The sequence below is a fragment of the Columba livia genome, chromosome 13 (assembly GCF_036013475.1).
Source record: "Columba livia isolate bColLiv1 breed racing homer chromosome 13, bColLiv1.pat.W.v2, whole genome shotgun sequence".
NCBI classification, from domain to species: domain Eukaryota; kingdom Metazoa; phylum Chordata; class Aves; order Columbiformes; family Columbidae; genus Columba; species Columba livia.
In genome coordinates, this window is record NC_088614.1 from 2,055,109 (window position 1) to 2,070,158 (window position 15,050).

The 15,050-nt window shown below is 44.8% G+C and overlaps 1 protein-coding gene across 4 annotated transcripts in view; it reads left to right on the forward strand.

Annotated features, from left to right (window-relative positions):
• The window catches only part of NKD1 (NKD inhibitor of WNT signaling pathway 1), a 266,783-nt gene that overhangs the window by 218,662 nt on the left and 33,071 nt on the right, over positions 1–15,050 (forward strand). For all 4 annotated transcript variants that reach the window (XM_065028627.1, XM_065028629.1, XM_065028631.1 and 1 more), the window contains one exon: positions 8,529–8,586. In XM_065028627.1, coding sequence (XP_064884699.1) covers positions 8,529–8,586 — 58 coding nt within the window. The remainder of the gene's footprint in view (positions 1–8,528; positions 8,587–15,050) is intronic.

Here is a 15,050-nt window from a genome sequence, read left to right on the forward strand (position 1 = left end):
GTTCCCTGCCCGTCCTGCCCACCCAAGCGCTCCCTCCCAGCCCCCAGCAGAAATCCCGCCACAACCCTTGTTGCTACAGCGACATTTTCAAGGAAAACGCCGTGCACTCGGTTTTCAGCTGCTGAGGTGGGGAATCAAAATTCCTGGTAATAGACGTAACTCTTAAGGAAAAGAGTTTAGCAGTGAACTTTTAATTTGCTTGTAATCCTCCTGACCCTGCAGGTCAACGTGCAACTGTTCATCTAAATCGGGTTTTTAAATGGTGTGTGTCTGTGGGCTTTTATTGCCTGTAATTAAAAAACATGTGTCTGTTTCTCCGTGTGCAGCACCAATCAGCGTTCAGGCGTGATCGCTGGTGCTGTTCTACTTCCAGGAATGTGTGGGGAAGGGTTCTGCTTTTTCTTTCATCTTTTTGTGCAGTTTCACAGTGTTTGTCCGACATGCCAGGGAGCAGAGAAGAGCACGAGAAACCTCTATGTCTGTCTTTCCCTCTCGTTGGCTCCGTCTGTAGCCATAATGCTGGTGGCATTGTGCTTCACTGTGACTTCCTGGCCCATTAAACCCCTGACCAGTTAGAAAATAATTAGTTGACGTACCTGGGCTTTGGGGACAAAGAGGTGGTTTAAAAAGGAATGTGAACCATCTGTTTTGCCAGCACCTCCTGTTGACAGATTTATGGATCAACATTGGCATATGTGGCCAGGGTCACACACCTGTGCTTCCTAACAAGGTGATATTATTGAGCAGGTTATGTTTTCGTCCTGAGGATTCCGAGCTCTTTGCAAAGGTGGGCATCGAGAATTCTGTTTTACAGTTGAAAAACGAAGGCTCGGAGAGATTTAAGTGGCTTTCCCTGCGCCACACAGTGAGTCTGTGGTGGAGCAGTTATTGAATCCAGGTTTCCTCCAGCTGCATAAATATACGTCATCCATTAGCAGGAAAAGACTTAGAGCCATAAACATACTCGAGGAGCATTGATTATCATTCTAGGCGAGCTTTCAGCCCTTGTGCTGTATGAAAACCTACCCCATGTAGGAAGACTCAGGCTATTAGCACGAGGAAGGTTCAGAATTCACTGTGTTAAAACTGTAATGATCCCTGAAGTCGGTGAAAAGAGTAGCCTTGATTTCAGCGGTCACATCTTAAATGAGGGAGTTATTGTGCAGTCAGGCTCCGTGGCCGCTTTCTGTGCGCGTTTCCCAACACGTGCCTGGGTAACATCACCTCAGTGCACTTCGGTCTGTTTGTTAAAGAGTTTCTTGGTAACCAAATCTGTCATGAAAGGAAGCTGAACAGAAAATCAGATTTATTACATAGCTATGCCCATCTGTGTGCTGTGGTGAAAAAGCCCAAAATAAGCAATTTGGAGGAGTCATTGAGCTTTTGCAGGCTGGAAGTTTGAAGATTTGTCATCTTTAATTCACGTCCTTAGACTTGTTCATCAGTATAATCTATGTTGAAGATAAGATCTTGGAGGACGTGGGACCAATTGATATTTCAATCAGCAAAGAGGTTAGAGGGTACCTTCAGGAACAAAGTAAGGTAAACAGCTGAATCACAGGATGGTTTGGGTTGGACGGACCTTTCCAGCTCCCCCAGTGCCACCCCTGCCATGAGCTCAGAGTTGCTTCACCAGCTCAGGTTGCTCAGAGCCCTGTTTGGTTGGGTGTTTTTTTGTGTGGGTGGGTGGTTGGTTGGTTTTGTCAGCCTGTCTCTGTCTTCACAGTATTTTACGCACAGCTGGAGTTCCTCTACCGTCACCTGGCTGCAGAGTCTGTCAGACCGGTGGATACGGTTGCCGTGATTTCCAACACCATTCCCATATAGATACGATTGGGAGTTACTGCTCCTGGAGCAGAGGCAGCCGAACTGAATGTATTTGTGCACTTCACCATCATAGTTTTTGAGTTTTGATGTGAGCTTTGCGCGAAGGTGCCAAAGGGGTTGGGTGACAACACCCATTGTGTTCTGCTTCCTCTGTTAGACACACCCTAACGCTGGACATAGAGGCCATCAGGGCAGATAAAGGCAGTGAAATCCTAAACCACAGCAGCTAAACCCACCCAAGATCATCTACCAGAGACCTTAGAGGAGAAATCTGTTTTCTTAACAACTCTACCTGCTGGGATTATGTTATGAAGAAATTTTATCTGAGACAAGCTGCCACGCATGGTGGAGGAAGAAAAACCCATCTGTAATGCACCACTGAGCACTGGGTTCTTATTTCAGAGAAAGAAAACATTGTAGAAGTTGAGCTTGCTGCTCCTGCTTAACAAACTGCATTATTGCAGTCGCAATGTGTGTGTTAATGCTGGTCTAAAAGTTAGTCGCCTTGACTTCTGCTCCAAGTGAGAGCTGCTTTGCACATTCTTTATGGAAAGTTGAATTCTGGTGAGTTATCTTTACTATTAAATTGTCTGGAATGACAAACTTGAAAAGTAAAACCTCATGGTTGCAGAGAAGGAAAGTTAAATATGCTTTAGGAGAAACAATATTAGGCTTAAACTAAGGCATGCACGTCTATTGCTCCATAGTGCTTTTCTATATGGTATGTGCTTTAATTCTTGGTTGTATTTACCTGGTTTCAATTGTCATTATAGTGAGGCGTGGAGTACAGACTTTCTCTGTGTAAGGGCCTAGGTGTGCAATTGCTTATGAACAGGGAAGAAAAAGAAGCTCTTGTCCTCAATAGGACACTGTAATACAGCAGCAAATGGTTTATTTGAACAGGCTTACAAGGGGGATCTTCAAGCATTTTTGGAAGAGAATATTAACATTAAGGCTTAACTTCCAATTGCAGAGGAAACCAAATACACACCCAAAACGCATTCCTAGCTTTTGCCTGTAAGTAGTGATCGCACAAAACTGTGTGCACAAACATCCACTTTAATGTATATTGGACTGCATGCATTTGTGTGCAAACCTAGCCTAGGAAAATGTTATCTCCAAATATGTCCGACTACGAGCAATTAAAATTGTTATTTATTTAGTTAATTTTTGAGTTGTACGCTTGGCTGTGAAGCTGTATTTGTAAAGAGTGATGATCACCTCGGATACCTGAACACCTGCTCTCACCTGCCTTATCCTAAAATAAGTGATGCTGGTGTGAATAGGTTTTCTAGTAGTGAAGAGTGGGCTTGATCATAGTTACACAGGGCTGTGTTTCTAGCCCAGGAGGAATTTCAGGCACCCAAAAGGGAGCTACATTCCTTCCATCAGTTTTTTTTTTCAAGAAAGTCTTTCACCTCTTTCTCTTCAAGTCTTTACAAGATTAAAAATGAAGTGAAACAACAATAATGAGCGCCTTGGCGTTTGGTTGGCTTTCCTTGAAACGCCTTCGAGAGTCTTGGTTTTCAAAGTCTGCTCAGGACTCGCCGTATGAAAATCCAACTTGTTCTGGAAGTTTGTTTCCTGGAAGGGAGACAGAAGCTTTCGGAATAGCCGCCGACAGAGCCCTCACGTCCTCCTCCTCTCCAGCCTCCGCTTCTTGGGGTTGCTTTTTGTTTCCATCAAGAATGGAAGTTTGTGGCACAACAGCTACTTAAAAACCATTATAGAATCTGTTCCACAACATAGCAGAGTTAGTACATATCCCTTGCAGCCCTGTTGTGAAACACATTTCTTCAACTTTCCTCTGTCCAAAAGTACCGGAACTTTATTGCATCAATATGAGAATACGGAGAGAAAAAACAATGAGTTTCAGTCAGATGGATAAAAACAGGGAGGAAAGTTTTCTTGGTTGATAATTTGTCATTTTGCATGTGTTTTACCTGGGGAGAGTGGTGGCTATGATACCTTGATAAGAACTTCACTAAAATGGGAAATGTGTGCATATTTTCTGCCAAAAATGTGGAAAATGGAGTATCTTAAGGCTAAATCAAAGGATTTTAGTGAGGTGTGTGAAGGAGGAGAGGTAAAGGAACTTGTTTCCACTTGAGAAGATCAACACCTTTTAGAAAAATGTTAATTAACCCTATGTTGACTGTGGTGTCATAGAGGGAGTAGCGGGGTCCGAACTTCACAAATGTGCTTGTTAGCCTGACAACCTAGTGAAATCAAAGGTTACCCCGCTGGGTTTGTGTTCTGTGGTGCTGGGTATCGTGAGGAGCGGTGTGAAAAGGGACAGGAGGGAACAGCCCCACTGGTGACCGGGATCACGGGGATCGGTGGGCACGGGCGCTGTGAGGGGGCTGGGACACAAATACAGCCTGTGGAGCCTGCAAGGTGACAACCGTGATGTAGAAGCGAGAAGGGAACCAGCGAAAGCACGGGAGGGATAAAGCCATGCAGGAGGAACGATGGGTGAGGATGTGAACGCAGCGTTTTCCAAGAGCTGGTGAAAAGGCGGTAGCTGGAAACCCCAGAGCTTGGCCTTCGGTCTCCAGACACTCGTATCCATAAGAAAATACAGTTCCCAGTGAGTTAGAATTCATCAGTCTGACTGCACGGCAAACGTGGGGAGCGAGTGATGACAGCCCAGCCTGAGCTGTAAGGGCAACAAAGATGATTAAAGATGCTGAAGGGAGTGGAGCATCTCCCGTGTGAGGAAAGGCTGAGGGAGCTGAGGCTCTGGAGCTGGACAAGAGGAGACTGAGGGGGGACTCATTCCTGGGGATCAATATGGAAAGGGGGAGTGTCAGGAGGATGGAGCCAGGCTCTTCTGGTGACAACCAGTGACAGGACAAGGGGCAATGGGTGCAAACTGGAACACAGGAGGTTCCACTGAAAGATGAGAAGCACCTTGTTGGGGGTGAGGGTGGCAGAGCCTGGCCCAGGCTGCCCAGGGAGGTTGTGGAGTCTCCTTCTGTGCAGACATTCCAACCCGCCTGGACACCTTCCTGTGTAACCTCATCTGGGTGTTCCTGCTCCATGGGGGGATTGCACTGGATGAGCTTTCCAGGGCCCTTTAACCCCTGACACTCTGGGATTCCATGAACCAGCTGAAGAGAAGCCTGGGCGTGTGGGAGCTCTCACTGGTTGTTTTTCTTCCAGGAGTTTCACTAATTAACTCTTCTCTCCACCCTCACCCTGTTAAGTGTGCGCTGAGCGCAGCGGCACCGCTCAGGACGGGGTCTATGGGATGCAAGGCCAGCCCGCCAGATGTTCAGGGTTCGACCAGATGTTGGAGCCCAAAACTCAGTCATTCTGGGTGATTTGTGTTGGTGCCCAACAGAGGCCAATGTAGTGAGCTGGGAAATGCCCAGTGAGGTAGAGACACTCTGATGTGTTCCTCTTCAGCAGCCTATAGAAATGGCATGCTGGAGTAATCCTTCTGCCTAAATATCGCTTTTCTTTATTCTTTCAAATGCTCGCTGACCTCATTTATAGTGTTTCACTGGGTACATCTGGTTTTGGCTGTTTCGTGACTCAGTGTTCCAGTTTGCAAACGCAGCGCTGTGATTTAAAGCCCCTCGTCAGGACAGTGATGTACAGCTACCTCTGGCCCATGTGCCGCTGCTTTTGCTCCGTGGGGCAGAAGAGCCGCTGCTGTTCCTCTCCTGCCCGATGGCCTTTGTGCTCCAGCACGCTCTGCCCAGCCTCGAATACTCCAACCTGGCTGTAGCGTTTGCCTCCCACTAGAATTTCTTGAGCTGCAAGTTGTCTTTTACACATTTACCCTTTTCTTTTGCTCTAGTCCCTTTTCTGAATTTGGGTCTCTGGGGGCAGCTGCACTATTTTGGTCACATTAAAGCAATTCAAACAGGTTACTGGGAGGATACTCCATTACACAGTACAAGCTGAAGTCCGAATTGTTTTATCTGATGCTTTGCTTGGCTTTTGTACTTCTCTGTTGAGTGGGAGTTTACGTACAGAATCCTTCTCTCAAGCAGGTGCATTTTGCTATTAATTCAGGTTGTGACATCTGTCTCAGTGATGCTAAAAACATTCAGGTAACTCTCACAGTTGTTTTGACAGAAGAGTTAATGATAATAAGATGAACAATATAGTTTCTTTGCTTTCTTTTTCCATCTTATTGCTGCCCACACCTTTCACAGATACACATCAGTCATAGATAATCATGTCACAATGTTACACACACGGAGGATCACATCGGAATGGGAGCTGAGGAATTCTTAAATGTGTCACTAACATGTTCAAACAATACTCTCAGTTTCAGGATGGATCGTCAATTTATGTGCAACTTAAAAGTTATATTGTGGTTCAGCATCATAAAAACACTTTTCTAGAATGTTGTAATTTATCATAATTTGGTTTAAGGCAGAAACACTTATTAGAAATTTGCTTGCATTAAGTTACTACTTTAACTTAAATAACTAGGAGCTAGAGAAGGAGCGGAACTTGACTAGAATATAAAACATATTTACTTAAGACCCATGTAGTGATTAAAAGTGAGAAAATAAGGAAGCTAGCTTAATGAATTTTAATGCTTCACTCTGCTGTTTCACACGTCTGGCTTCCACTCTTCCATTGAGTTACCTGAAGGTGCGTTGTCCATCAACAAACGTGTGCTCATTTTTCAGTGGAATCTTGAAAACTTATGAAAATTAATGACGAGTGGGTTTTGTAGAGGGTGCGGCTGTTGAGGTCATTTTAACAGGCACAGCCAGGAGTGCTGCTGGCTTTGATAAATCATTAAGAGGTAAAGGCTGCCAGCTATGTGGCGTTCTCCTTAGGGCAGCATCGCCAGTAAGACCGACCTACTCATTGACTATTTGCTGCTCAGCTTAACAGAAAATGTATTTTTTTCCAAGAGAGCGGGAGAGAGCAAGAACTGAGCTTAGTAAAACAAGCAGACAAACCGGTTGTTAAATATTTAGTGTTGTGGGAGTGAGCAGAGGTGCCACGTGTGCCTGTGTGGTCACTTGTGTGTGTCTCATGATCTGCGCTCGGAGCCTTGTGCAAAATGGTGACATGGGGGAATCTGATCAAACAAAAGTAAAGTCACTTTTAGAAGGCCCCGGAAAGACCATCTTCTGGCAGAAATATGATAAATTGTGCCAACATTTAATGGCTTCTTTCCATTTCTTCCATAATTTGAAAGGTAATGATTGATATTGATCAGCACTTGCTCAAAAAAAGAGACCTTTTTTACTGGAACAAAGCCTCGGGGAAACAGAATAGGCTTTGTGACTTGCTGGTTGGAAATCTGACTGCAGAGTGACGGCTTTTCCAGCAGTTGTGCTCTGCACAGTCCTCGCGTTCCGGGCCGGGTTACCAGCGCTTCTCAGAGCCATCCGGCCTGGGACTTCAGTTCAGGGGATCTGCTCATGAACAGAACAATATTTTCAGGGTCTCTGGGCTCGCTATCCAGTGGTGTTTGTGACAGCTAATTCTTAAGTTGCTGTTGCAGAAATTGATACGGAGGAATTCCTCAGATATGCTTCTGTGGCTTAGTTACTTTCTGATAACTAATCTCAAAGAATAACATTTGGGCATGTGGGAGGCAGGCAAGAATCTCTGACAGCTTTTTCAAGAAAAAGAGGCGGACTGCTTCTCTCATGATAAATTTGTTTAACAATAAAGCTAACGAATGCACCCAGACATTAGTTTTCGCTGGTTGTTCCCTTATCTTGTGTGAACGGTACTGTCACCTTCTGGCTGGGACGCTGGTGCTGCGGATGGCAGCTCTGGGCTGGTTCTGCAGGTGAAGTTAAATGGCCATGAGCACAGCACGCCAGCTTTTTAGGGCCATATCCTTCTTTATCACCGTAACTATCATTGGTGGCAGAGAGTGTTTGTGGAGCAGCCGGATTCTGGTGTGGGGTCGGTGGCGTTCAAGTGATGCTGGAGCCTGTGGAGTGAAAGGCAGAAGGTGACATACGAGGGTACCTGTCGCTGCCCGTGGTTGGTGAGGGTGGGGATGGAGCTGGAAGGGACAGCTCCTAAGAGTAAAAATGCTCTTCGGGTTCTTTATAAGTGGGATTAGCTCCAAAACCCACTGGTGCCTTTTATTGCTACTTCAGCACCATTAGAGAAATGGTTTTTGGGTCTGAGATAAGATCATCTGTGTATCTATGGCATCGGCTTCTGTATTGCGCTAGACATACTGGGGCTGACGAAATCTCATTAATTTGGGGACCGAAGGATCAGGCAGCTCTCCAGAGTCTGGTATCTGCTTTTCTTGGGTGACCTCTGGCAGATGAAAGTTTTCTGTTTGTTGGTGGAACCAAGTGATAACATTCCTCTGTGGGTAGCAAAGGGCTTATTTCTCCTTTATTGCTTCCAGTTGGGTTTTTTTTTATCTTGCTTGATTGACAGAACGGTGAAATGCTAAATATTAATCTACTTTGTAAAAGGATTTGAATATGAACAGTTCTTTTTTCCTTCCTCTGTACAATCTGTTCATCTCCATTCAATTTTTTGTCCTAAAGTGTGTCCAGAGCATTGTAAAATAACACTAAATGCATTGACTGCCACTAATAAAGTGATGACTTCTTTCCTGGAAAACGACTTCTGTGCTCCCGTTAGTGTTTAAATTAATCCTAGCCATAATAAATGCATATTCTAAAGATTGTAACACTTTGTATATAGTATATTTGTCATTAATATCTGTTTTTTTTTAACAGGATTTATCTGGGGAAGGCTACAGAGACACTATTGGTGATGAACACTTTCATCTAGAAGGTATTTAAAGAATACATTTTTTCAGTTAATATTAAGGAATATTGGAGTGAGTCAGTGAACAAGTCAGTGTGAGAATGCATATATGAGAGTGGAGTTCTTGATATACCGATGTGTCATTTGCCTGGAAAATTGTTAAGCTGGGAATAGGAATAGAATTGCTGTTGCCTGAGATAACTTGTTCTTTCCAGGGCTCACCCTGTCCCTTGTGCTGAAGGAACCTCAGAAAGTCTCTGGGCAATGCTATCGTGTAACAAGTGTTTGCATGGGCTGTCTGGTAGCTTTGTATTACGGGCTAGCGGAAACAAGATGCCCAGCTTATTTAGAGCAATGGACACTGTCAAGCTTCACTTGGAAATTTCTGTCCTTTTATCATCCAGTCATTTGTTTCTGGTGGTGGAGATGTGAAATGTGGTAATATACTGTGCTTCTTGGATGCCACGTTCCTACCATGTCTGTAGTTGTCAAAGAACATTCCCTTGCATGTGCCTGTAACACGGGGGCTCCATTTCAGCTGGTGCTTGTAGGCTGCTGGTAAACACTAAAACAAGATACACTTGCCATGATGGAGTCAGTGTTTGTTAAAAGTGTTTCAGTATTTAACTTCACCACAGTTTTCCTTTCTGCTCATAGCAAGACATGGGTGGGATTTTAATTTCCAGAATTATACAAGAATCTACTTAACATGGGATATTAAATGTCAGCAAGGTGAATAATTTCATTTTTTCATTCTACCCTGCCTCTGGTTATTTCTTACTTTGTTGTGTAGAATTGTCTTGCATAGCAAATATAATATCCCATATATAATATTTCCAAACTACTCAGCAGCAGATTTGTTTTTATTAGTGTCTCAAACCTTTTAGGCAGTTTTGCACTATTCCTTCTGATGCATCTCGTTTCTGATGAGGTAGCTGAGTAGTGAAGACAAGATCTGCAGATCTCCATTGCTGAGGCTCTAAAATCTCCAGGCTGTGCTTCCCCTGCTGGGGACGGGGCAACCTCTGCCCTCTTGAATGGGATATCGAAAATCATCTTAAATTAACACCTGATAAGCATTGTGTTAAAGCAGGATGCTTTCACCCTTTTTGTATAACTCGGTACTTTTTGCCGGCTTGTTTTTTGGATGATTGTGATAGTACTAGCATAAAATTGTGATCTCGGCATAAAGTGAAACTGGAACATGATTTGAGACCTTTGTGTGGCACAGCTTGAACCCTGTGTGGTTAGGTACAAGGTGCCACTGTCGTAGCTCTTTTCTGCATAGGCATGTTTTGTGTGGAAATGTAATTAGTTTTCTAGAAAGTACATTGATCTCCCAATCTAAAATAGTTGTCCTGCCTTTACTTTGCTACCTCACAATCTCTACATATGTACTGGTATAACACATATATGTTGCATGATCATACATCCATGTGTCATAAGATAACCGGGATGTCACTGATAACTGGTTCCAGAGGCAAGGAGCGGTGACAAACTAAAACATGGTTGGTTGGACTAAGCTCATAGAGCCCATGAACAGCAAAACAAAGACTTGAACCCAGCTCTACCAAGTACCAGGCAAGTGTCTAATCCAAACTATATTCTGTCTTCATAAATACACAGCAGGGATGGAAAAAAATGAGAAAGAAACATTTCTCAGATTTGCAAAAAGCACAGCAGGTGCCACAGTTGTTCTGTGTGAGGGGAAAGTTGTAGCCTTCACACTCTGAGACTTTGTTGGAGAATAAATCTGAGCTCTTTAGAAGGCTCTCACTGAAAAGACAAAGTGGCAATAAGAGAAATAATTGAATTCTTTATTTTGTTTTACATAGCCAAGTTCATTACCTTTTTTTTTCTCCTTCTCTTTTTTCCCCCTCTTAGCCGTCTGAGCAGTGCAGATAAAAAGAACTCTCTTTGCTGGATTTAACTTCTGTGTTGTTATGTAAAGCTTGATCAAATCCTTTCGTCTTAACAGACTTAACTGGCCAACAGCAAAAGGCTCGGGATTCTGGGATTAAGATTGTGTTCGGTAAGAGGACTGGTGCATTAGTGCTTTCTTTGAACTACAGAAAGAACAAAGTAAACATCAAAAGCATTAAGCCATGAGAGCGGATTGTTGACTCAATGTTGCTGCTTGGCAAAGGTTAGAACTCAATAGTGGTGACTCTGTTTACCGAGTGCTGTGCAGAAAGAAACAGTTTGACCAGTATTGTCTGTTCTGTCAGGCACCTGCCTTTGATTTGCCTGCCGGGCAAGTCACTAAATTGAAATTTTTGGATTTTCTCTGACGTGGTCAGTGATTTCCTTAGATAAGAGACACCGATGGAAACCTCAGTCTCGTATCACTCTTAGGCCTCTTCCCTTGTTCCTCTTTCATTAATAACTCAACAACTGGGCATGCTGGATACAGCTGCTGTGGTGGATTCATCTGCAGCTTTCATTCCAATTTTAGCAGTGCTTTCCAGTGCATTTCTGAGGCCTCCACTTGCCAGACAGGAGTCCTTGTGCGGTCTGCTGTGTACACACTTTGCCCGATGGAGCTTTCTTGTCCAGCAGGTTCTGCACAGGAAGCGTGGGCCGTGTCACTCTCCATGTCTAGGATAAAAGAGCAAAAAACTAGCACAGACGTTAGGAGATACGTTTCATTTCAGTGGAAAGATAAAACAGCAGGCAGGAATGGAATGTAGCATCAAACAGCAAGTCACTTCCATCGTGGAGACATGCAGGTGGCTCAGGAAGATATCTGCTATCAGTGCGTTCAATAATGACATCCACGTTCTCTCTCTGCTCTTCAAGGCATGAGTAAGCTTTATAATGGATTGTTCAAGTCTCCTCCTCCTGTTTTCCAGAACTTCTTTCACCTCCTTTCCCCAGGCCTTTTGGGAGATCTTCACAGCTGAAGCCCATAGGCCAGGAGAGCTTTCTTATCTTGAGCACTCCATGTCTTTATGAAGTCAACTGGGGTTTCTCTGTCTTATCATTTGAGCATTTAGAGGCTTTTCAGAGCAGCCTGTTTGTGACACCTGAACCAGAAGCAGGAAAATCCCTCTTTGACACGGACTGATTGGGGGAAAGAGGCAATTTCCTACTCATTGCAACAGAAGCTCTTTAGAGCCCAGTGGGATATAGCTATCAGTCTGCTTCAGCTGCCTTTTGGAGTTCAAGGTGAAGTCTTCAAGCTCAGGAGACACCTAGCTTATCACCCCAATTAGTTATGTGATAACGCGATCTCGCACATCACCGTTCTCCTGAAAAGTGCGACTTGAGCCTTTCAACTAACCAGAAATCTCGCGGCTCTGTGAGATCAGTCTCGTGCTGCCCCTGCCCGAGGAGCTGCCTCTTGGGCCGATAGTGATCTGTTCCCCGCTTCATTTGTCAGCCCAGGGTGATCTCTTGATTATTATTCCCTCAGCAGAAGGCTGGAGAAGATCCAAACCTTCCTGGTGCCTTATCTGAACATGATATCCAACATCCTGCTGAAAGCAGTGACAGAGCTTGACCTGAGTCAACAAACCCATTTTTTGATATGTTTCCCAAACCAGATGTATCCAAATCCCTAGATGTAGGATGTTCCCTCCTCTGGCACCAGGAAGGACAAAATTATTCAGGTCATCTCCTCTTCCATAAATATTAGAGAGCCCTCCAGCAGAGTTCAAAGCACATGTTTTGCTGAAAAAATCTACCATATCTGGAAAAGAGCTACTTGTAGCGCTTTTTACACATTTACAAGACATTATGGAATTTCTAAACCTGCGAGTAAGGCATGCTGTATTCAGCAAAGGAGAAAAGTAATTCATTGTATTCTTAATATTATTCTGCATTTTTCAAGATGTTACCAGTCAGCCCGTCATCTTCTCCTCCCCAGCGCCCAGGGAATGTGTGGTCAGGTTGGAGCTGAGCTCTGGTGAGCAGCGTTCCACCGCAACGAGCTCGGTGGTTGGTTTTGACTTCAATAAGAATTGATAAGTGAACAAGGAGCAGATAGTAAAGAATGAACGAGGGGTTTAAGGCTGTTGATGTTTTGTCCAGTGCTGCCAATGCTCCCGGAGCCCCACGTAGCTGCACAGGCTTCCCCCGCTGTAGGCACAGACAGGGGGGAGTTTTAGCTCTCCTTCCATTAGCCCGTGAGGCACTTGTTGCCATACTTTGATAATCTCTTAGCTGTAATAAATGCATGAATTGTGCTGGGTCAAGCTATAAATGGGCAATAAAAGGCAGTTATTTCAAACTGTGTGCTCCTTTCCAGTTAGTGCCTATAGTTAGGATGGTTATTTCATTTATTTTCTAAAGCTTAAATAATTTTCTGTTATATTATGTACACGAAATTCCAGGGTATTTATGGAAAAGACATATATTGCATTTTGCACACGGGTAAAGTTGCTTTATACCAGCACCGTTGTTATTACCGACCTAGCGCTATTGATGCAGGCTTGGTGCTTTGCAGAAAACACAGGTCTTTTCTCTGTCAGGTTCTTAAACCAAATACCTGTTCATCACTGCAAACAGGGTGCTGATAATTCTGCCTTAAAAGTGCTCCTGTGGTCAGCCCGCCGGGATGTTCTCTGTGTGTTGATGACTCGTTGCTAATCCTGTTCACTTACTGTACATTTGCTGTGCTATGTGATCACCTCAGTCTGCTGATCACTTGTTCTCTGGCTCTATTTGTTTTGGCTGTCAAGAGGTCTCAGCCATACCCTTCCCCGCCGCTCAGCGTGACATGAAACATCTGAAAAACATCTTCAGCGTGACCCACCGGCACCGGTCACCGCGACACGGTCCCTGCGAGGCCGGAGGCTGAAAAACTGGTGGCTGCGTTTGGAAGGAGCAGCGAAGCACATGGGAGGGGATGGGGAAGGAGCGGCCGAGAGCGCCGAGAGAAAACTGCTTAGTTTGGCAGTTAGAATAAAAGTCACCAAAGAACATGAGACTGGCAGGATTAGCAGAAGTTCTCCTGTGGTCATACACAGATCCAGGAAATTATAAGAAGCAGGTAGGCTGGTTGCCATGAGTGAAAGGAAAATCTTACGGCATAAGGCACTTAAAAAAAAAAGAAAGTAAAAAGTACAAGTGTTTCTTAACATTAGCTGTTCCATTTGAGGGGGGTTGGTATTTGGATCAGAAGCTTTTCCTTCTAGAGCTGCTGTTTCAAGCGTGGCCAAGTCAGGAGTGATGAAAGGCTGTTGCCATCCGCGGGTTGTCCGTGGCCTGTGTGGAATGAGTTACTGCTCTCCAGGTGTTTCCAAATGGGCCTTTACAGTGTGGAGCAGCTCCCACCCGTGCTGGCAGGCGGTGACAGGCGGGCTGTGTGTCACCAGGGTGAGCTCTGCTCCTGACAGTGGGGTCTGTGCTCTGCGGCCCCTGCACACGTCATCCCTGCATGGGGACGTCACATTGCTCCCACGGCTGCTGCCTGATGGTGTGTCCTGTCCGGGCTTTGAGGCTTCTGTTCTGGGTTATTCAACCTCTGCATTAGACTGGGAAGATCATACCTGCTGTAAGAAAGCGTTTCACGTTAACCTCTGCATTCAGGTCATTCTACGTTGTTGGAAGGTTGTTATTCCCGAACAGGAGTAAGTTGTGTTTGGTTTGGAGGGGAAGGTGTCTGAGGAGCGGCTGAGCCCCTGGGTTTGTCCAGCTGGAGCAGAGCAGACTGAGCGCGGAGCTCATGGGCTGCAGGTTCCTCAGCAGGAGCAGGAGGGGCAGGGTGAGCTCTGCTCTGTGACAGTGACAGAGCCCAGGGAACGGCAGGAGATGTGCCAGGGAGGGGCAGTGGGACATGAGGAAAAGGTTCTTCACCCAGAGGTGCTGGACACTGAACAGGCTCCCAGGGAGGTGTCACGGCCCAACCTGACAGTGTTCAAGAGACTGGACAACGTGCTCAGACACACGGGGTGACCTGTGGGGTGTCCTGTGCAGGGACAGGAGTTGGACTCGATGAGCCTTGTGGGTCCTTCCAGCTCAGGACATTCTGTGATTCTATGGTTCTGGAGCACAGTAACAAAGCTGAGAACAGAGGCTGGGATTTCCTGCATCCACAGCTGTCCCTTGCAGCAGGACACAGACAGGGTTTCCAAGTGTAGTATACAAGAAAACCTTCCAAACTTACAAGTGGTCTATGTTCTTTATGGTGGCTGAAGAAAGCCAAATTTTAATATTAATTTATTTGTGTGTAATGTATAGAAAAATATTCAGTAGAAAACCAAGGTAATGAAAAGGGAAGTGAACTAGCACATCAAAAAAGCACAGAGTTGATCCTCAGTGAACAACTTAAACATGGAAAGAATTAAAATAATATTATGTGGATGCTTGGTATTTATAACAATGTTTTTTCCTATACCCTTTTCTTCTACCTGAGACTGGCAACTTTCCCTTCTTTCGCAGAGAAGGTAATATCTTTTCTGAGTGGTAGTTTAAAAAAGTAGCAATTAACAACAAAGAATGTTCATAGGGAGGTGATGATCCCCTTGTACTCAGCACTTATGAGGCCC